Source organism: Macaca mulatta, chromosome 5 (assembly GCF_049350105.2).
Source record: "Macaca mulatta isolate MMU2019108-1 chromosome 5, T2T-MMU8v2.0, whole genome shotgun sequence".
Classification (NCBI taxonomy): Eukaryota; Metazoa; Chordata; class Mammalia; order Primates; family Cercopithecidae; genus Macaca; species Macaca mulatta.
This window is the reverse complement of record NC_133410.1, coordinates 24822168-24844957: the sequence shown is the minus strand read 5'-3', so window position 1 is coordinate 24844957 and position 22790 is coordinate 24822168. Positions and strand designations below refer to the sequence as shown.

The 22790-nt window shown below is 45.2% G+C and overlaps 1 protein-coding gene across 3 annotated transcripts in view; it reads left to right on the top strand.

The window, feature by feature from the left end:
- SEL1L3 (SEL1L family member 3) overlaps positions 1–22790 on the top strand; it is a 117633-nt gene that overhangs the window by 57152 nt on the left and 37691 nt on the right. For all 3 annotated transcript variants that reach the window (XM_015138127.3, XM_078003220.1, XM_015138128.3), the window contains exons 10-13: positions 2845–3056; positions 5145–5324; positions 17107–17226; positions 19685–19825. In XM_015138127.3, the coding sequence (XP_014993613.2) occupies positions 2845–3056; positions 5145–5324; positions 17107–17226; positions 19685–19825 (653 nt within the window). The remainder of the gene's footprint in view (positions 1–2844; positions 3057–5144; positions 5325–17106; positions 17227–19684; positions 19826–22790) is intronic.

Sequence of the window (22790 nt, the reverse complement as noted above, 5' to 3'; positions counted from 1 at the left end):
GTTAGGCATTTGGAAGAGTAGGTGAGGCAGGGATGAATCGTTAACAAACGTTAATGTTGCTTTGCTGGGAATGTGCAGAGGGGCATCCAAGATGAGCACATAGTTAAAAGTAAACACATGAGTAAGTGGCAGTGGAATTTATTTTGCAACTCTGAGTGCTACGGTGTCTACTGAATTCAGTGTATTCCAGGTTCTTATCACAGCAAAAGACTGGGTAGGACGGCCTTCTCTCAACTATGCAAAGGGAAAATCCAAGACAAGATTTCGCAGGCTGCTGGTGAAAAAGGGCGTTATCATGCAGATGTCATCCTAACAGATGAGCAGAGGGAAATGGAAATGTTCGAGGATGTTCAATGCCACGTTGTTGGTTATAGCAAAACCACTGGAAACAACCCAGGAGTCTAAAAATAGAGGCCTGGTAGGGAAAATGGTACAGCTATGGAATGCAATACTACTGAAGCATTAGAAAGAATGAGCTTCTGACAGCCCCAGGGGGTTATTCATAATGTGTAGTTAATTTAAAAAAGAAAGTCGAGAGTCAGAATCTACAATGGCATAATACGCCATTTTGGTAAAGAAAATGTGTATGTAGATATGTAAATAGATGTGGATATGAATTACTGTATATATGAAAGAAAAGTCTCAAAGCCTACATACCAAGCTTTTAATCATTTTAAATCTTCATTATTAAAGAAAGACTGAGGGAGAGGGGATTTCTGTTTTTATTTTATACAAATCTGCATTGTTTGTTTGTTTTTTTTTTTTTTTTTAACAACAAGCTGTTATTTCTCTGGGGAGTTTTAAAAAAATACAGAAAAAGGAACAAACTCCATTCGTTCAGTAAAGTGAATTTTTTCAGCACCTACTGTGCCAGGTACTTGGGATCAAAAAAGCAAAAGAAGAGCCAGGAGGTAGGCAGGAAGGACTTCTAGGAGCTAGTAGCTAGAGGATGCCTTAGAGCTGGTGGAGGTGGTGGCTGCATCCTTCCCCACAGCTCAGGGTCTGCAAGCACAGGCACAGTGTCCCCCTCTCAGGGACACCCAACCCACCCATGTGTCCCCAGGCACCAGTACCCACTCATTGACTACGTGTCAGGATTCACAGTGTCATCTGTGGGTCCTTCTGATCTCGACTTCCATTTTTAGCGTGGACCTCTGCAAGGAAATCGCCCTTCAGTAAACCCGTCCCCAACCTTCCCACATTGGAGACTCTTCTCTGTTCAATCCTGATGAAGGACTGATAAGAGTGAGTCTCTCTCATTGCCTCCTGAGCTTTAAAAAAAATAACATTTTGATTTTTGATGGAATGAAGAAAGAAAGAAAAATGTTGGACATAGTTTTTAGGCAGGTGAAATTTTAGTCAAGTTGACATTTAACTTAACATTTAAATCAACATTATTTACATGTATATTTACATTTAACTCACATCCTAAGTTAAATATAAGTCTTCAGTTAAAAGTTAAGTCTTAAGTTAAATGTAAATAGTATCTTTGTAATCCTATATGGCCTTTTGTAAGATAGCATCTAGCATAGTGCTTTGCACATAATAGAAAGTAAACATTCGTTGGCTGAATTAACAAGAGATGTGAATAATGAAGATAGACTTTAGAAGATTCTAACAGGACATCTAGGGCCATAAAACTTGCTTGTTTGGGCTTAAATGATGATCAGCTTATAGATTCGTGGGAGAGTTATGTAAAAGGAAGCATCATATAGCAGTTTGTAAACAAGTCTCTATCCGTGTGGTAAGGTACCTATTAAGGCAACTGACTGACTGTTCATTGAGGGTACGTGCGTCAGGGTGACTGTGAACTCTGGCTTTAGTGACCTTCAAAGTGGGTCTCACAGATTGGCTCTGCCTCTTGCCAGCCTTTGTAAGTTTAGACAAGTTATTCTTCTCCAGGCCTCAGTCTCCTCATGTGAAAAATGGGGATGCTGGAAATAGTACCGACCTTATAAAAGTGTACCAATTAAATGACATAATTTACATAAGACACTTAACCCAGTACTTGGCCTGCTGTAAGCTCTCAATAAAAGTTGACACATTCTTTTTATTTGGAGATCCATGAGAAAAACTGGGGACAAAAGATGTCTAGAAAGCATCTAAATATAAGGTTCTTTTGCTCAACTTTTTAGAGCAGTGTCTAGGAACTGTTTGTGAGATAAAACACAATCTTCTTTTTTTTTTTTTTGAGACGGAGTATCGCTCTGTCGCCCGGGCTGGAGTGCAGTGGCCGGATCTCAGCTCACTGCAAGCTCCGCCTCCCGGGTTCGCGCCATTCTCCTGCCTCAGCCTCCCGAGTAGCTGGGACTACAGGCGCCCGCCACCTCACCCGGCTAGTTTTTTTTGTATTTTTTAGTAGAGACGGGGTTTCACCGTGTTAGCCAGGATGGTCTCAATCTCCTGACCTCGTGATCTGCCCGTCTCGGCCTCCCAAAGTGCTGGGATTACAGGCTTGAGCCACCGCGCCCGGCCAAACACAATCTTCTTTAGGGAGCCTTAGAGGGGGAAAAAGTCTCTCTGGAAGTTTCAGTGGTCCTGGTTTGGTGATGAGTTACACTGAGGAAATTACTCTCTTGAGGCAATTTCTGAGCTACATACAGCACATCATTTCCCCAGGATACTAGGCTGTCATTTAGTGCCAAAGAAAAGCTATTTACAGAATGACACCATGGCATCCCCAAAGAGTTTAATTTACCTCCCTAGAAGGTGGTATATTTTGAGGCACTGCAGGACCAACCATATCAATAACTCAGGTGCTTTAGTTGGCTTTTCCTCTTTTTCTAAAGCCATGACAATCCCATGGTAATTAATTGTGTGTGCTCTGAATTGTGTTATTTACAGTGCCAAGGAACCAGAATGAATCTGTATTAGAAATCGGTGGGAAGATATTTGAGAAGGCTGTAAAGAGACTCTCTAGCGTTGATGGTCTTCACCAAATTAGCTCTGTCGTCCCCTTTCTGATGGATTCCAGCTGCTGTGGATACCATAAAGCATCCTACTACCTCGCAGTCTTTTATGAGACTGGATTAAATGTTCCTCGGGATCAGCTGCAGGTAGAGTATTTCATTGCTCCATTAACATCAGTCACCTGCGTTATATTTGCAGCGCAATGCACGCGTGCCCCTGGTAGAACTGGACATGTTGCAGCTCCTTGGAGTCCTTTAAAAATCTTTACACTCAAGATAAATGTCCTGGGGCTGTGTTAAATACAGGATCCTTTCCTTTCAGTGAGTGAAAAAGGGCACTTCATCCATTTCTAGACAAGGCCTTGAGGGGATGATTGGTGTACCAGCTAAGGAACAGTGTCAGGGCTTGCCAGAACGCCAGTTCTTCAAGAACAGGTGCTTCTTACCAAATTCTTTTAATTACTCTGGCTGGGGACTGTTATCCATTATCCCACATCACTTTTTAGCTAAGTGAAGTCACTTGGACCCTGAAGCAAAGTATTGCTGCATCCAGCAGTCTGTCATCAAAATAAACGCCATACCAGACGGCTTCATTTCTGGTTTTGAATCCAAATTTATTATGCAACTTGCCTAACATTTAGAATTACATTTTCATAGTGCATTAGTCAGGGTTCTCCAGTGAAATAGAACCAATAGGATTAGATATATATAGGAAGAGGTTTCTTACGAACAATTGGCTCATGCAACTATGGAGGCTGAGAAGTCCCACGGTCTGCCGTCTGCAAGCTGAGGGCCAGGAAAGCCAGTAGTGTAATTCCAGTGTAAGCCTGAAGGCCTGAGAATCAGGAGAGATGATGCCATAAATTCCAGTCCGAGGGCAGGAAAAAAAAAAAAAAAAACAAAACGAAACAAAACAAAAAAACACATGATGTCTTCCTGCCTCAAGTAGGCAGTCAGGCAGGCAGAGAGCAAAAAGGGACCAATTTCTCTTTCCTCTGCCTTTTTGTCCTATGGAGGCCCTCAAGAGATCGGATGATGCCCACTCACAGTGGAGAGGGCTGTCTGCGTAGTTCACCTCACCAGTTCAAATATTCATCTCATCCGGAAACACTCTCGCAGACACATCCAGAAATGATGTTTCATCTGGGTACCCGATGGCACAGTCGAGTTGACACACAAAATGAACCATCGCAATAAGTACTGCTAAATGTTCCCTGATTGCTTTTCGTTTTCAGATTTGCATAGGTGATTGTGTATCCGTGGTTAGGGAGGCTCAGACTGTTGAGATGTGCCCAAATGGTTCCATGTTCCCTTCCAGTGATTTGCTTATGATACCTCTGGCTTACAGATGCTCCTGAATGACAGCATGTTTTCCTGAGCCCCAGAAGCAGTCCCCACAAGGATGGAATAACGAGAACAGTCTAGTCCCATCTCTGCCACAAAGTGGCTGGTTGACCATGGACAATCGACTTCCCCTTTCTGGGCCCCTCTTTTGCTATGAAATGAGGTGGTCAGACCAGTCAATCTCCAAAGACCCTTCCAGCACAAACATTCTGAGAGTGTGAGGATGGGACATGGGCCTGCCATCCAGACCCTGTGTCCATCGATGACATCGCTGAAACAGAACAGGGGACTTAGGACAGTTGGTTGGTGCCCAAAATAGTGCTACAATAGAAGTCACGAAAGATCCCTGTTTGTACCAGGAAGAGGCAAAAGTCAGGGCGTTTTAAGCTGTTTAACGTTAGGAAGGGCAGCTAGCTGGAAATCTGTAAACCAATAGAAAGCTGGATTGGCTTTTTTCCTAAAGATTCATTTCATTTTATTATTTTTTTGAAAAAGCAAGTTAAATCCCAGCACTTTGAGGGACCAAGGCAGGTGGATCATGAGATCAGGAGATCGAGACCATCCTGACTAACACGGTGAAACCCTGTCTCTACTAAAAATTAGCTGGGCATGGTGGTGGGCGCCTGTAGTTTCAGCTACTCGGGAGGCTGAGGCAGGAGAATAGCTTGAACCCAAGAGGCGGAGCTTGCAGTGAGCCGAGACTGCACCACTGCACTCCAGCCTGGGCGACAGAGCGAGACTCTGTCTCAAAAAAAAAAAAAAAGGCAAGTTAACATATTTCTGGAATGGCTAGGATTGTATATAGGAATTGGGCCTGATGACCTCTCAGTGTTAGGATTTTATGACCCTATCTACAATCTCATGAACACTTTGTAAATTTCTTCCTAACAGGGCATGTTGTATAGTTTGGTTGGAGGCCAGGGGAGTGAGAGGCTGTCGTCAATGAATCTTGGGTACAAACACTACCAGGGTATTGACAACTACCCCCTGGACTGGGAACTGTCGTATGCCTACTACAGCAATATTGCCACCAAGACACCCCTTGACCAGCACACGCTGCAAGGAGATCAGGTATGAGAGAGAAAAAAGTTTGGGAATGGTTATGGGCCTGTTTACCTGCTTTCATGGAGTGTCTGCACCTGTGGCTGCTTTCGTCGTTGGCCTTCAGAGGATGAACATAATCGAATGGAGAGAGGAGTTTTCTTGCGCTCTCCAATTCCTGTTTCCTGGCTGTGTTCTCAGGACGAATGCAGGGGCAGCCCTACATTTATGCATGAAAAGCTTTTCATTCTTAAGAGGACCGGTATGTGAAGAGTCCATTTGGCCTTGGCCAGATTTTGATTTTGCAAAAAAGAAACATAGGTGTCTTGTCTTTGTGCCAATACCCTATGAGATGCTGAGGTCTGAAGATGTTAGGTGGGATTGGGTCAAATTGAGTGAAGGCAGGAAGCTGTAAGGGCTCTTTTCAATGTGTGATGAGCAAGCAATGTCTACAGTGGAGACAGGCAAGCTTCCTACCCAGCTATGTTCCCCCTGCTGGGTGCTTGAGAAATGTCTGGCCCCATGCCATGAGGCTTATTACCCCAGTGCTCCCAGGTGACTGACAACAGGATGTGATGATTAAAGACTCCACCCTATCCCAGATGAAGGACTAGATGAGGGACACTAACTTCAGCCCCCAGTTTTGCAGGCTCCCAAATATTATTGATTCATTGGACAAAACAATCAGTGACTCGCATCTCCCAAAAGACCATAATGTATTACATTAGACCAACTGATGGTTTGTTTCGAGACTTCTTTTGGAGGACAGGGAATAATAGGGTCCAACTAAAAGGTGATAACTAAGAATAAAAGAAAGCTGCCCTTTGATACAGATCTGCATCGAATAGTGGTAGACAATGAAGTGGTTGCTTCTTATAAGTAGTTGTGTTTTTTTTTGTTTTGTTTTGTTTTTTTGAGACAGAGTCTCGTTCTATCCCCCAGGCTGGAATGCAGTGGCATGATCTCAGCTCACTGCAACCTCCATCTCCGGGGTTCAAGTGATTCTCATGCCTCAGCCTCCTGAGTGGCTGGGATTATAGGTTTCTGCCACCACGCCCGGCTAATTTTTTGTGTTTTCTGTAGAGACAGGGTTTCACCATGTTGGCCAGGCTGGTCTTGAACTCCTGGCCTCAGGTGATCCGCATGCCTCAGCCTCCCCAAGTGCTGGGATTACAGGCGTGAGCCATCATGCCTGGCGAGTGCCATAAACTCATGATTTGCCCCTGCTTAGTGAGCAGCTCTGAGAGATAGGCCTAGCCAGGTTAGGATTGTTGAATTTTAGGCTGAGTGGCTGACTGGGAACCAGACCACTGGTCCCCAGCTCTGCCCCTGGATTGAGCTCAGAAATCGTCAATGCAGAAAATGCAAGCTTTGATGTTTAGGAATGGTTGGTTTCTGGAAAAGAAATCGAGAGTGACTACTGGGTGGTTACGAAGTAAATGACTTGAAGATATATGCTGTCAGTAAATGTTGAACATGAGTCAAGCTTTAAAACACCAAAAGGCTGTCTATATAGACATTCTAATTCCTTTAGAAAATGATTCCTTCTGAACAAACTTACACACCCTTATAATATATACGTGTATTTTCTGTTTGTGTAATTTAACCTCAATTTACAGGAATAGATTTATTAATTGATGAAGTTTTTTTAAAAAAAAGAATTGTTCTAAAACAATTTGCACGAAGTCAAGCCAAAAAAAAATTGCTTTTTTTTTTTTTAACTAAGCCTGGATGTGTTAATAATGTTCTACATGTGTATGTTATACTTTTAAGAATTCAAATTCAGCATAAATTAGCAAACAGGAAATGGTATGTTGCTAACAAGCTCCTTTTCTTTTGAAGATTTGGCATGTGAAATGTTATGATTACGAAAGAAAACGTTTAATTGGTCAGAACCAGAGGAGATGAATAGAAAAGATCCGTCTTGCAGCTGAAAAGTCGCCTGATTAAGAATCACAGATAGGAATTATACAGTTAGAAGAGTTGTGTCATAGCTCATTTTCTTAAGAATGTGTAATTAATGGCTTCTTAAGAATTTAAGCCGGTGTCATATGTTGATTTAAATGTCCTTTTGTTGAGAAATCTATTAATTCACCAGCGTAATGTAGTAAATGAGAAGACAGAGAAAGCCAGACCTCTAATTAACAAACCAAGGACCCATCAATAACTGCTTTCTTGGTTCTTGCTTCATTCTCTCTTTTATGTAACTCGTGGTTCACATCATTTCATCTTTATTAGTGTTCTCCCTTCACATCGCTTTCTTTATGGTTTAGTGGGACTCTGCTTCAGGCTAGACAGAAGGAAGATGGCTAGTGCTTCTGTTTGTTTCTGCGGCTTAATTACAAATGATTAGTCCTCACATTCTGCCCCCTGCTCAAAAGCTGCTCTTCCTCAAGGTTTGGTTGCCAGTCTTCTGTTCTCTCTCTGCAATTTCTGGACAGAGATCTCATCTACACCTGTGGTTTCAGCTACCCTCCACATATGATAATTCTCAGACCTTAATCTCCGGCTGTTTTCTTGCAAATCCCCATCTGCCGTCATTGTTACATACTGCAAAAGAAACACATCCCTCCTCATCTCCATTCCCTGCAAACACCTCAGCAGATGGCATGGTTGTTCATGCTAGAACCTGGGGAGTCATCTTGGATCCTCCATCATCCCACCAGTCAACAACCCCCAACAGCTTTCCATGCCGCTTTTTCTCTCCTCCCCACGTGCAGCCCTGCTGCTGCCTGAATTTGTTGCTCATCACCTCCCCTCTGAGCTCCTACAACAGCGGATGGGCTGAATTGTGTCCTGCCAAAATCCGTATGTTGAGGTTCCAATTCCCAGTACCTCAAAATGGAACCATACTCGGAAATCAGATCTCTAAAGAGTTGATTAAGTTAAAATGAGGCTGTTAGGGTGGACCTCTAATCCAGTAGGACTGATGTCCCTATAAAAAGAGATTAGAGGCCAGGTATGGTGGGCCACCCCTGTAATCCCAGCACTTTGGGAGGATGAGGCTGGCAGATCACTTGAGACCAGGAGTTTAAGACCAGTCTGGGCAACATAGTGAGACCCCATCTCTACTAAAAATACAAAAACTAGTCAGGCATGGTGGTGTGCATCTGTCATCCCAGCTACTCAGGAGGCTGAGGCACGAGAGTCGCTTGAACCCAGGAGGCGGAGGCTGTAGTGAGCCGAGATCACACCACTGCACTCCAGCCTGGGCTACAGAGCAAGACTCTGTCTCAGACACAACAACAAGGTGAGATTAGGACACAGGCAACACAGAGGGATGACCACGTGAGGATGCAGAAAATGACGGCCATCTGCAAGCCAAGGAGGGGGGTCTCAGAAGAAACCAAGCCTTCCAACACCTTCATCAGGAACTTCCAGCCTCTAGGACTATGAGAAAATTTCTAAGTCACCCAGGCTGTGGATCTTTGTTATGGCAGCCCTAGCAGATGGAGAGTTCTCCTCCCCGGTCTTCCGGTCTGTCTTTCTTTTTTTTTTTTTTTTGAGACAAAGTCTCACTCTATCACCCAGGCTGAAGTGCAGTGGCATGATCTTGGCTCACTGCAACCTCCACCTCCTGGGTTCAAGCGATCCTCCTGCCTCAGGCTCAGGAGTAGCTGAGACTACAGGCATGTGCCACCACGCCCAGCTAATTTTTGTATTTTTAGCAAAGATGGAGTTTCACCATGTTGGCCAGCTGGTCTTGATTTTCTGACCTCAGGTGATCCGCCCACCTTGGCCTCCCAAAGTCCTGGGATTACAGGTGTGAGCCACCTCCCCCCAGCCATCCTGGTCTTTCTGTCACCAGCCTTCCCATCCTCTTCCTCAGGCCAAGTGCACCACCGCACACTGGAATCACCTGGGGGCTTACAGAACATCTCTGCACGGAATCCACCATGAAGAGTCTCATGAAAGTGACGTGGGGTGTGGCCTAGGCACATGCATATGATATGCGGATACATGTATGTGTGTATTTTAAAATAAGCCTGCTGGTCAGCAGGCTTTAACTCTGCAGTATCAGAGGTGAACTTCTGAGCTGCCCATTCTAGAGATGTTGATTTTATAAATTGGCAACAACAACAACAACAACAAAATACAGTCCTCAGGGGATTGTACCCTGCAGCCAGGGTTGAGAAGTACTCACCCGAAAGAGTAAGTCTAGCTCATCGGATGCCATATGAGGCGTTCTTTGATCTGGTTCCTTGCTACCTCCCCAACCAAACTCGCAACACCGAACTTTTGGTCAGGCCTGGCTGTTCCCACCTCCTGACCTTGCCTGTCTGCTCACTGGTTTGCTTGCTCCATGCCCCTCCCCGTTTCCTTCTGACTCTTCCCACTTCGATTCTTGCTCAGAAGTCACTCCCTCTGGAATCCTTCCTGGGACTCTCCTTGCTGTGCCACCGTCACACCTAGGCACATCTCTCCCATTGCTCCCACGCTAGGTGTTGTGTGCAGGGGGACAGAGCTGGGTCCCAAGTAGGCTGTGAGCTGCCTGAGGCAGGGACGTCATCTGTTCACCTCCGTGTCCCAGGGCCCAGCACTGTGCCTGACACATAGTTGGTGCTCAGTGTTTACTGATGGAAAGATGGCTAGAAGTGGGTGCAGAGGTCACCCAGTGGTGAACAGAAAGTCACTGCAGTGTCTTGATGCTGGTGCTTTTCGAGGGGACCCATGTTTCGTTGTTGACAGCAGGTACTCAGAGCCCTTGCCACGAGCCCCTGCCTCTCTTGCATGCAGCACCACCATCGTATGTGACACCCATATTTGGGGAATCTTGGCTGTTTGCTTCCCTGACTCTCCACCCTTACAGCTGCTATTTCCCCTTCCGACTTACCAATCTCTAAAGTGTTAAATTTCTACAAAGAAAACACACGCACTATTGGGAGCTGAACATTATAGCTGATTTTAAACACGCTAGGAGGCAGGTTCCTCGTGGTGGTCCTGCCAGGCCCTGAGGTGGGAGGTTGAAGTGCAGGCTCCGCAACTGCCTGTTCCTCCAGCTGAGCCTGCTCCTGAGTTCCCAGGGGTGCTGGCGGAACTGTTCTATTCCACAACTTCGGGGAAGGCAGAGGCTTCTGGAAAATGTGGGGCTGCTGAGAGGCTTTGCTCCCCAGCTGCAAAAACTAGAAGGCTTTTTTTTTGGTCTTTCTTTCTTCCTTCTTTTATCTCTCTCCCTCTCTCGTCCTCACCTGCCCTCCTTCTCTTTCTCTCTTTCCCACCTCCTTTCTTTCTTCTATTCCTCTTTCTCCTCCCTCTCCTCTTTCTCTCTCCACTACTTGTCTATTCCCCTGTCTTTCCCTCTCTTCCTCTCTCTTTCCTCTTCCTACCCCCTCTTCTCTCTCCCTCTTTCTTCTTTCTCTCATTGCCTCTCTTTCTTTCCCTGTCCTTCCCACGTCATTTTCCTGGATCTTCTTCTTCTTCTTCTTCTTCCTCTTCCTCCGCTGCTGCTGCTGCTGCTGCTGCTGCTGCTGCTTCTTCTTCTTCTTCTTCTTCTTCTTCTTCTTCTTCTTCTTCTTCTTCTTCTTCTTCTTCTTCTTCTTCTTCTTCTTCTTCTTCTTCCTCTTCTTCTTCTTCCTCTTCTTCTTCCTCTTCCTCTTCCTCTTCCTCTTCTTCTTCCGCTTCTGCTGCTTCTGCTTCTGCCTCTTCTTCTCCTCCTCCTTCTCCTTCTCCTTCTACTTTCTTCTTCTTTCTTCTTCTTTTTTTTGGCTTTATGCTCTGTTGGACTTGAAAGGAAATATTGTCCAACAAACACAGACCTTACTGTATTTTTTTTTTTTTTTTTTGAGATACAGTCCCTCTGTAGTGCAGTGGTGTGATCCCGGCTCCCTGCAACCTCCACCTCCCGGGCTCAGGCCTCAGCCTCCCAGATAGCTGGGACTACAGGTGAGCACCACCATGCCTGGCTAATTTTGGGCATTTTTAGTAGAGATGGGCCACATTGGCCAGGCTAACCTCGAACTCCTGACCTCAAGTGATCTGCCCGCCTCGGCCTCCCAAAGTGCTGGGATTATAGGTGTGAGCACCTGGCCACACTTACTGTATTGATTAAGGTTTTCTTTATTTTTTAAAATGTTACACACACACACACACACAATGTTTTTTTCTTTAATTTGAGACAGGGTTTTGCTATGTTGCCCAGGCTGGTCTCAAACTCCTGGGCTCAAGTGTATGCCTACCTCAGCCTCCCAAACTGCTAGGATTACAGGCATGAGCCACTGCACCCTGGCCTTCACCTTTCCTGAAGCTGACGACACACAGACAGGATATGTTGTGAACACTGCCCTCTGTGGCCTGCAGGCTGACTGGAATGAAAGGCGTGTCAGCATCCCCGGGACAGTGTGGAGCCTTCTCTAGGGCTTGGTCCCAGATGGTCTGAAGATTGCCTTGTCTCCAGACACTGGGCCTCCTGTGACTTGGTCAGCAGTATTAAGATAAGAACTTCTGAGCTGCTCATTCTAGAGATGTGGATTTTATAAAACGGCAACAACCATCACAATGAAAACCCAGAAGCCACGGAGGATCCCAGAGCTGGTCAGGTGGGGACGCTTGGTGCCTGCCAGTGTCCACCAGCTCTGTCTCTACCCCACACACTGCCTACTGTTATTTCTTTTTTTTTTTTTTTCCCCCTAGTCCACAGCTTCTTCTCGGCTTTTCCTGCCCACAAAACCGTTTGAATGAATGGACAACTGAACACCATTCTTTTAAAGGTCGTTCCTGCCTCAGAAGTCTTTGTATTAATAGGTGGTCTGCTTTCACAGAAGGCCTCAGGAATGTGACCACGATGTGATGCTGGTTGCTATTGTAGTGACCCCAGAACTATGGAGAAGGCAACCCCCGCCTCGGGGGCAGGCAGCGTGTGGTGGCTCCACAGCCAGATTTGCCTGGGTTCAAGTCCTGGGTCTGCAACTCACTGGGTGTGAACTCTTGGATCATTCTGCTCACCTCTGTGTCTGTTTCTCACCCGTCTCACAGCATGGTGGTCTGCACCTGCCATGTTGTTACAGAACAAATAAATCAATCCAGTACAGCCAAGCACACAGGATGAGCTCCCTAAACTGTTTCTGGCCCCAACACTCCCTCCCCCAGTTCTAGTCCTTCTGTTTTCTAAAGCATAAAATTCTCTTAGATCTTTTTCCCCACAGCCTAAGGCTTTGAGTTGTACTAAACTGCAAATACCAACAGGGTTAACGTTCTAAACAACAATTAGCCATTTACACTTTAGTATGAGTTAAGGTCCTAAAAAATGATGAGTTGTCATTTACTGAGAGTGTGCCATGACCCAGGCACTCTGCTAAGCTCTTTCACAATCTCCTTTTAAAAGAAATATTTTATTTTACATTCCGGGGTACATGTGCAGGACGTACAGGTTGTTACACAGGTAAACGTGTGCCATGGTGGTTTGCTGCACCTGTCAACCCATCATCTAGGTATTAAGCCCAGCATACACTCACTATTTTTGCTGATCCTCTCCCTCCCCTGACGCCCCAAGAGGTCCCAGTGTGTTTTGTTCCCCTCCCTGTGTCCATGTGTTCTCATTGTTCAGCTCCCACTTGTAAGTGAGAATATGCAGTGTTTCGTTTTCTGTTCCTGTGTTAGTTTGGTGAGGATTATGGCTTCCAGCTCCATTCATGTCCCTTCAAAGGACATGATCTCATTCCTTTTTTTGGCTGCACAATATTTCATCGTGTGTATGTACCACATTTTCTTTATCCAGTCTGTCATTGATGAGCATTTGTGTTGATTCCTTGTCTTTGCTATCCCTACAGTGAACATATGCACACATGTATCTTCGTAATAGAATGATTTATATTCCTTTGAATATATACCCAGTAATGGGATTGCTGGGTCAAATGTTATTTCTGGTTCTAGGTCTTTGAGGAATCGTCACACTGTCTTCCACGATGGTGAAACTAATTTACATTCCCACCAACAGTATGAAAGTATTCCTATCTCTCCACAGCCTCACCAGCATCTGTTGTTTCTTGACTTGTTAATAATCATTCTGACTGGCGTGGTCTGAATTCTAACTCACCACTATTTACCCAGCATGAGATGGTATCTCATTGTGGTTTTGATTTGCATTTCTCTAATGACCAGGGATGTTGAGCTCTTTTTTTCCTACGGTTGTTGGCTGCATAAATGCCTTCTTTTGAGAAGTGTCTGTTCATGTCCTTTGCCCACTTTTAAATGAAGTAGTTTGGTTTTTTTTTTTTTCTTGTAAATTTGTTTAAGTTCCTTGTAGACTCTGGATATTAGACCTTTGTCAGACAGGTAAGTTGCAAAAATGTTTTCCCATTCTGTAGGTTGGTTGTTTGCTCTGATGATAGTTTCTTTTGCTGTGCAGAAGCTGTTTAGTTTAATTCATCCCATTTTTTAATGTTTGCTTTTGTTGCAATTGCTTTCGACATTTTCACATGAAATCTTTGTCTATGCTTATGTCCTGAGTGCTATTACCTAGATTTTCTTCTAGAGTTTTTGTAGTTTTGGGTTTTATATTTAAGTATTTAGTCCATCTTGAGTGAATTTTTGTATAAGGAAGGGGTCCATTTTCAGTTTTCTGCATATAGCTAGCCATTTCTCCTAGCACCATTTATTAAATAGGGAATCCTTTCTCCACTGCTTGCTTTTGTCAGACAAACAATCTCATTTAATCCTCAAGCAACCTTATGAGGTCAGAAATTGCCCAAAGTCATACAGCAAATGAGTAGTGGAGCCTAGATTTGAACCTAGGTCATTCTAGCTCTTTGCACAGTGAAAAAGCATGGCTCGTAGGTTGAGTGCCTTTGATGTAGCAGATGCCATGCTAAACTCCATTTCATGGATGCAGAAACTGAGTCTCAGATAAAGTAACCAGCCCAAGGCCTAAGATAGATAGTGGTGAGTTAAAATTTAGATCCCCTCCCTCTGATATGAAAAATGGTGCTCTTAATGGTCCCACCCTGCTGCGAAGCTCAGTGACTCCAGCAGGGAGGTGGGGCAGGGCTAGGTTAGGACACAGAAACAAAAGGCAAACGTTTGAGCCCAGGAGTTCAAGACCAGCCTGAGCAACACGGCGAAACCCCATCTCTACAAAAAATACAAAAAAATAGCTAGACTTGGTGGAGCATGCCTGTGGTCCCAGCTACTCAGGAGGCTGAAGTGGGAGGATCAGTTGAGCTCAGGGAGGTCAAGCCTGCAGCGAGCCATGATCGTGCCACTGCAATCCAGTCTGGGTGACAGAGTGAGACCTTGTCTCAGAATAAAGGACAAACGTGTTTCTTCTTCACAGTCACCATTTATGTCACCACCCAGATACATGAGTATTTCTCACGATGGTAAGGCTGGGTAAAAGGTGTGGGCCCCGCAACCAGCCGGCTTGGATTTGACTCCTCAATTTGAAGAACTGTCTGATGTTGGGCTTGTTACTTAACCTCTCCGGGCCTCCGTTTCCGCATATGTGAAATGAGGATATTGACGGTGACTGTCTTACCAAGTTGCAAAGATTTGATGAGTCAATCCGGGCAAAACAATTAGGACAGTGCTTGGCACATCATCCATGATGGTTCTTATGATATATTATCACTGCCAGAAACACCTAAAAATATCAATCACTGCGGGGAAGGAACTGTGTCTTCATGAGTTATGTCTTTTATTCAAGGAGGAAACAAAACAAGGAGAAAAAGAAAAACAACCAAAACAAAACAAAATATTAAGAGTACCTTTCATATCAGACTGAGGGGATCCGAATTCTAACTTACCACTAACTACCTGTGGGCCTTGGGCCAGTTACTTTATCTGAGTCTCAGTTTCTGCATCCATAAGTGGAGTTTAGCAAGGCACCTGCTGCATCAAAGGCACCCAATCTTTTGGCCATTCTTTTTTACAGTGCAATAAGCTAGAAAGGCCTAGGTTCAAATCTAGGCTCCACTACTCATTTGCTAATCAGATGAACAGAAAGCTTCCAGCTGAGAACTCCTTATCAGGGCAGCTCAGGTTTCAGCACAATTCCAGACTCACCGCCCAGGACAGTGCCCCTTGGAGTTTAAGCTGAAACACCCGCTCATGGGGTGCCCTCCATACACACTGGCCATAAGCTTGGCCAAGCATAGACCAGATAGAGTGGTCTGTGCCCAGACTGGATTTCAGGGCCTTCTCACTAGAGGGCGACATCCTGTGGGAGCACCAGAGAGCTGTGTCTTTGGAGTCAAGCCAACCTGGCAAGGCCAGCTCTATAGTGTCACCTGGAGTTCATGGTTTCACCCTCTGAGTCTGTTTCTTGGCCTGTAAACTGGGGGCAGTGATACCTGGATGGAAGCTTTATTATGAGGATTAAGTGGAAGAAAAAAAGAAAAAAAGAAAACACATGTCTTAAACACTGAGTATATAGTTGGTTTCAATAAAAGGTAGTGGCTGTCGTTATTCTAAGTGTTACTGTTAACTTGGTGGCCTCCTCAGGTTAGCTATCCAGCAGGAATGGCTACCGGCTGGGTTTTGAGCCTAGCACGATCCCCAAGTCTCAGCCCCCAAGTCCCCCTGGAAGGGACTCCTGACTTCACGAGGCCAGTAGAGGAGGCAGCTGAGAGACTTTCTGAGGAACAGGGCTGCAGACTAGAGTTTATGAGTTTTTGACTCTCAGTACCTTTTTTTTTTTTTTTTTTTTTTTTGAGACTGAGTCTTGCTCTGTCCCCCAGGCTAGAGTGCAGTGGTGTGATCTTGGCTCACTGCAAACTCTGCCTCCAGGGTTCAAGCGATTCTCGTGCCTCAGCCTCTCAAGTAGCTGGGATTAGAGGTGTGTATCACCACACCCATTAAATTTTGTATTTTTAGTAGAGACAGGGTTTCACCACATTGGCCAGGCTGGTCTCGAACTCCTGACCTCAAGTGATCCTCCTGCCTCAGCCTCCCAAAGTGCTCAGTACTCTTCTTAATTAACTAACAAAGAAAATCAGGACTGGCTCCTTCTTCTCTGGGACTTCTTTTCCAAACTAGTGCAGACCCAATTTTTTCACCATCTGCCTGTGGCATGCTTTGGGCATGGGGAGCCCTCTCTATCCCCTCATGGCACCGTTAGAGCGACTTCATTATGTATAAAGAGAGACCATGGAACAACAGGACTGGATTTTTAATAAACAGTGAAAGTTTATACATCAAAATGAATTTTATCTTCTTCAAAGGAGTCAGATACCTGGGAGGCTGTGTGCAAATTCTAAACATTTTGTGAACTTTCCCTTTGGGTTCTTCTTTAAAGCCTCTAGCACATTTTTTCTCGCATCCTCAGAGTTAACATGCCCTCTTCTTTTCAGGGTAGATTTAATTTTTGGAAATAGCCAAAAGATATTTGAAGCAGAACCTGTGAAATAAAAAGAGGTTAGTCATGCAGGATAGCAATACGTTAGAATCAAAAATAAGGTTATACTTAGAAAATATTGATTTGCCTTTTTGATGCTGCATGTATATAATCTGGCTCTGAAATCATTGGCACAAAGTGGACTTCCAAACAAGCCTGAGCAATAGAAGTAGATGTGGAAATAATTTCGGCTTCCCAAGGCAAATACTTTGATAGGAACAAACAACCATTTAGATATAAAAGATGTGATACATTCCTTTAAAAAGAATTTGACCTTATATCATTATAGGCACACCTCATATTTCAATTATTTATATAGTTTTTCTTGAGCAATTGCTGGTTTAAGAATAATGTCATGTCTTTTGCATGCTTATATCATTTGGATATTTCCTTCCTTCCTTCCTTCCTTCCTTCCTTCCTTCCTTCCTTCCTTCCTTCCTTCCTTCCTTCCTTCCTTCCTTCCTTCCCTCCCTCCTTCCTTCTCAGGCGTATGTTGAAACAATTAGACTAAAAGATGATGAAATACTCAAGGTACAAACCAAAGAAGATGGAGACGTCTTTATGTGGTTGAAGCATGAAGCTACCCGAGGCAATGCAGCAGCTCAGGTAAAAATGCAGGCTACTGTCTTAGAGATTCTATCCGCCATGAGAGACTGGGTTATACCGTGGTAATGAAACATCTCAAACCTCAGTGGCTTAAAACAATACCACTATTTCTCACTCACACTACATGTCCAATAGAGGTTGTCAGGGGCAGGCCATAGTTGTCACAATCCCTTAAGAGCCCAAGCTGACAGAGATTTCCAAAACCATTGCAGTCAAGCCATGGCCATAGCACCCTACCAACTGGCTAACCGCTTCTGCCCAGAAGTGGGATATTTCACTGGCCAATGTAAATCGCATGGCCCCTCTTGACTTCAAGTTCTGCCACTCACCCAGAAGGAGGGAAAGCCACAATATTTACGACCAGCCCTAAAGACTACCATCAGGTACCCGGGAGGCGGAGCTTGCAGTGAGCTGAGATCACGCCACAGTACTCCAGCCTGGGCGACAGAGCGAGACTCCGTCTCAAAAAAAAAAAAAAAAAAGAAAAGAAAAGACTACCATCAGGAGCATTGATGCATCCATCAGATAGAAAAACATGATGCACCCTGGGGTGCAGGGGAAATTAGGTGTCCAGAAGACCACGAACTCAGCTAGAAGAGCAATAGAAAGTCATTTATGGCTTGTTGGACCACAAGGATCAACCTTGTCTCTTGAACATCTCTTCTCTTTGGATGGACTTTTAGGAGGTACGAGAAAGGGCAGACGGCTGGGGAAACACCCTCTCTGCTTCCCTGCTTTGATTTCACTATGAAGAGGAGCCCTTCGTGGGAGCCTATGAACGCTGATTGCACTGGGAGGAAGCCTCCTTCCCACAGGAAGGATTTAACTTGGGCTTAATGCTCCCTGTGAATGCAGCAGCGTCGGGAAGAGCTTCTGGGGCTGCTAAGGAGGCTGAAGCCCAGAGATGGGAAAGGGAAAGAAAAAAGAAAGAAGTCACAGGCATTGACAGAGCAGACAGTACAGGGGCTTTTTTTTTTTTTTTTTAGAGTCAGGGTCTCACTCTGTTGGGCAGGCTGGAGCGCAGTGGCATGATCATAGCTCACTGCAGCCTCAAAGTCCTGGGCTCAAGGGATCCTCTAGCCTCAGCCTCCCGAGTAGCTGGACTATAGGCACGTGCCACCATGCCGTGCCTTGCTAATTTTTAAATATTTTGTAGAGATGGGATCTTACTATGTTGCCCAGACTGGTCTTGAACTCCCAGCCTCAAGCAATTCTCCTGCTTAGGCCTCTCAAAGTGCAGGAATTAAGGCCCACCACACGTGGCCCAAGAGGCTCTTTTGTAACAGGTCTCCCGCCTCTCTATAGGGGTCTTCACCACATTTCAGGAAATACTTTGCTGGAAGTTATAAGTATTGGGGAGGAAAAGGGAAGAGAATGAGATGAGAAGAGAAGCAGAAAGAAGGAAAGACAACAAGCGACCCATGTGGGACTGGAATGTTAACACACATGGCTCTGGCCCCGTTCCTGGGCATCTGTCCCCAGCCTGCAGTCTCTGTAGTACAGGAAGGATATACAAATACGGGAATGTATACAAAATAGTATGGCCTGGCACGGTGGCTCACACCTGTAATCCCAGCACTTTGGGGGGCCAAGGCGAGTGGATCACCTGAGGTCAGGAGTTCAAGACAAGCCCGGCCAACATGGAGAAACCCCGTCTCTACTAAAAATACAAAAATTAGCCAGGTGTGGTGGCTGTGCCTGTAATCCCAGCTACTCGGGAGGCTGAGGCAGGAAAATTGCTTGAACCTGGGAGGTAGAAGTTGCACTGAGCCAAGATCCTGCCACTGCACTCCAGCCTGGGAATGACTGTGCCAGAGCCATTTCCTGGGTATGCCAGAGCTTGCATTAACTTTTTAAACAATAGGCACTTCTTCCTTCCTATGTTCACTAAGTCTTTGTTGAGCAGCTTCTATGACCTGTTGAGCTCTGCTGGGTAAAGGGGCCAAGGAACAGGGGCAAAGATAAGTAACATCTTGAGGTTCCTCCCTCCCAAGAGCTTCCAGCCTCCAGTCTGATGGTGGACCCAGCCATGTAGACAAATGATAAAAGATCAATGCTATAGAAGGATGCCCTAATGATACAGATGTGCAGAGACCTCCCTGCCAATCACATGCCAAAAGAAAGGGCAATATCTCCCAAAAGAGTGCCATTTGAGGAGTTTGATTCTTGACGAAGTTCCAGCTAGCTCTGGTCCTGGGTACACACAGACACACACACACACACACACACACACACAGGCACACACGAACCATTCATTTCTGGCTTGCATTAAGGGCTTGTATTTACCTAAGTCCACGTTCATGGCTCTGGCCTCCAGTTGGAAGACAAAGTATATCTAGCTAATCCTTGGTTCTCAATTGAAAACATTGTAAAATAGGTTTGCCCTCCCACCTTTCAAAGTCTTGTGTTAAGCATTACACAGGAAAAGTCATTGTTCTAAACTGCTATTGTCTTTAAGCAACGATTGGCCCAGATGCTGTTCTGGGGGCAGCAAGGTGTGGCCAAGAATCCCGAAGCAGCAATTGAGTGGTATGCCAAGGGCGCCCTGGAGACGGAGGATCCTGCGTTAATCTATGACTATGCCATTGTGCTATTCAAGGTAAGAATCACTTAATTTGTGCTGAAATTGTGCAATTCTTATCAGACTCCTGAGCAGTTTCCTGTGGGCGGGCCGGCAAACAGGGAGTCGATAATTGGAGAAACTTAGTATATGCTCCTGTCACTCTTGATGGAAAGGGATGTTGGCTAAAAAGGCAGAGTCAGAAGCAATTCCCTGTTCTCATTTTTAATCATTAGTCTTATGTTTGGCACCTGGATTCTCTGTGCTTTTGCAAGAATCGTGGCAGTCTGGAGGAGATACCCGTATTTTATCGATTGGCACTCAGCTGCCAGCCCCCACAGGCACTGCAAGTTTGCCACCAGGCAGAGTTCTCTTTTAATTACAGCTTAAACATAGTGTGTAATTGGGCTGGATCCCAACAATCCTGCTGATGAAAATAAAGATCTTGGTTTTAAGCCAACAGGAGAGGGGTGGGAAGAGCCTAGCAGACAAGCATTAAAGTCCCACCTCTGTAACCGTCAGGTATGTCCTTGGAGTCACCTCATCTCATGGGACAGTGGCAATGACCACAGATTGAATGAGATCATAGGACCAATGGACTTTGGGGACTGTAAAATGCCGAGTTCTTTATACAAAATAGTATGGCCTGGCATGGTGGCTCACGCCTGTAATCCCAGCACTTTGGGAGGCCAAGGCAGGTGGATCTCCTGAGGTCAGGAGTTCAAGACAAGCCTGGCCAACATGGTGAAACCCCGTCTCTACTAAAAATACAAAAATTAGCCAGGTGTGGTGGCTGTGCCTGTAATCCCAGCAACTTGGGAGGTTGAGGCAGGAAAATTGATTGAACCTGGGAGGCAGAGGTTGCACTGAGCCAAGATCCTGCCACTGCACTCCAGCCTGGGCGAGAGAGCCAGAATCCATCTCAGGAAAAAAAAAAAAAAAAATTAGTAATAGTTCACACTGACTGAGTGGTTGTTACCTGCTTTGCACGGACTAATGCATTAAATCCTTACAACTGACTTACAAGGTTGATACCTTGGTGTATTATGATCGCTCTCCATTTATATGGAGACAAAGGCACAGAAAGGTTTTGTAACTTGCCCAAGGTCACCCAACTGGTACATTTCTGACTTGGAACTGGGATCTAGGAAGTCTGGCTTCACAGTCTGTGTTCATCCTCCCCAAGCACAGAGACATCAATTCATCAATCTTAGAAAAGTAAAAAGCTTTGGCTTTGGTAAGGAAATTCTCAGACTTATGTCCATACCCAAAGAAAGCAGCTGCCCCCAAAAAGCAAGGATCTTCAAACAAGGCCAGGCCCATCTCCAGAACACGGCTGTGGCCACTCCGAAATTAACAACCATGGCTGTGGCTACATTTCTAACCCCCCCTACCCTATCAAAGCCTGAAAACCCATTGGTTGTTGTGTTTTCCAAATTGAGGTCTCAGACCTTCTCTTTCCAGTTGTCAAATCAACATGGAAATGCTTTGAATCTGAGCCATGTGCCAATGCCTTCATGTATCTGTTCAATAAGCAACCATTCCATTCAGGGCTGACCCAATGCCAGGCTCTGGGCTACATGGAGGGACATATGGATGCATGAGTCACGTCCCTGACCTCAGGGAGCTCATACACAGAGAGGAAGGCATACATCAGTAGGCACAGAGGAGCAGCACCTGTCCACCAGAGTGGAGTCCAAAGATGAAGGCACAAATCAGACGTTATCTCTGCCCACCAAGATCTCACAATCTACAGGGAGAGGCAAATCCAGAAATAAATGACTCTGGGAGTGACATAATGCCTTCTCTGGGTTTGCTTTCTCACACCTGCAGGCTTTTTTGCAGAGAGGTGGGGTTCTGCATTCTTGCTAAGTTTTCTCTGGGTGGGAGGAAGGAAGCCCTTTATTAGCAGCTCAGGGAAGATTTCCGCCTCTGGCTAGAAGATCTCCCCAAGTGTATTCTGTGTGAAAGAACCCCACGCTGAAAATGGGCTTTCCATATGCAAAGAACAGTAAGTGCATTTGGCTGTGTGGGGGCATCGGGCTTGTATGCAAAGATGGTACCAAGATGGTGGCTGTGGTTCATTCCAGGTAGTCGAGTCCATCTTATCTCGCATCCACATGAGGATAAAGCTTAGACTTTGACAGCAGCAGCTGTCCTCCATCCATTCACTCAGTGGGTAGTTACTGAGTACTTACGATGTACCAGGCTTCCCATTTCTCTCATTTAATAACTTCCAATACTACTCAGATTCGTGTAGAGTACATCGTCTTTGTGCAAGAAAAGTTATCCCAGTTTGGACTCGATAGCGGGTACAGTGTAAACATCCCTGTCCTAGAGTGTGGGGGTTGTCATTGCAGCTCTAACTGTGAGGCTTGGGCTAAGTCAACCGCTCTGGGCCCCTGTTTTATTTCTTCAAAACAAAAAAGAGTTGGAGAAGATAGACTTATTATACTTCAACCAGGCGCTAACGTTCTGTGATTCTGGTCTTTCTGATGCTTTTCCAGAAGTCCAGAAAGCTCGTCTCCTCCCCGTCCAGTTACTCCAAGTGTCCTTCTATGTCCTTTTCCCTCTCCTCTTCCTCCCTAATTAAATGAAGCAGTGGTGCCATTCTGAAAAATATTTTCATCTTCCACTTTGCTTCAGTTCATTGGTTTTATTAAATAAGCCAGTTAAAGTCGAGTAGAAACTTGGCATATGTAATTTAACCTTTAGTTGGATTCACAGTTTTATTTGGGGTCCTGAAAGACAGCCAGTCGAGTATATCCTGCATGGTTCCCAGATCCTACAAGGAGGCTATGAACTGAAATAGGCAGAAGAAAATAGAGAGTGGCAGTTACCAGCTTGGATTCTGGAGTCCACCCGTCTGGATTCAAATTCTGCCCGCATTTCCCATTGTGTGACTAAGGGCACATTTCTCAGATGAGAATATAATAGCAGCACCTCAGGTGGGGTCAATGAAGCACTTAGACAGTGCTTGGCCAAAGTTAATTAACACAGGAAT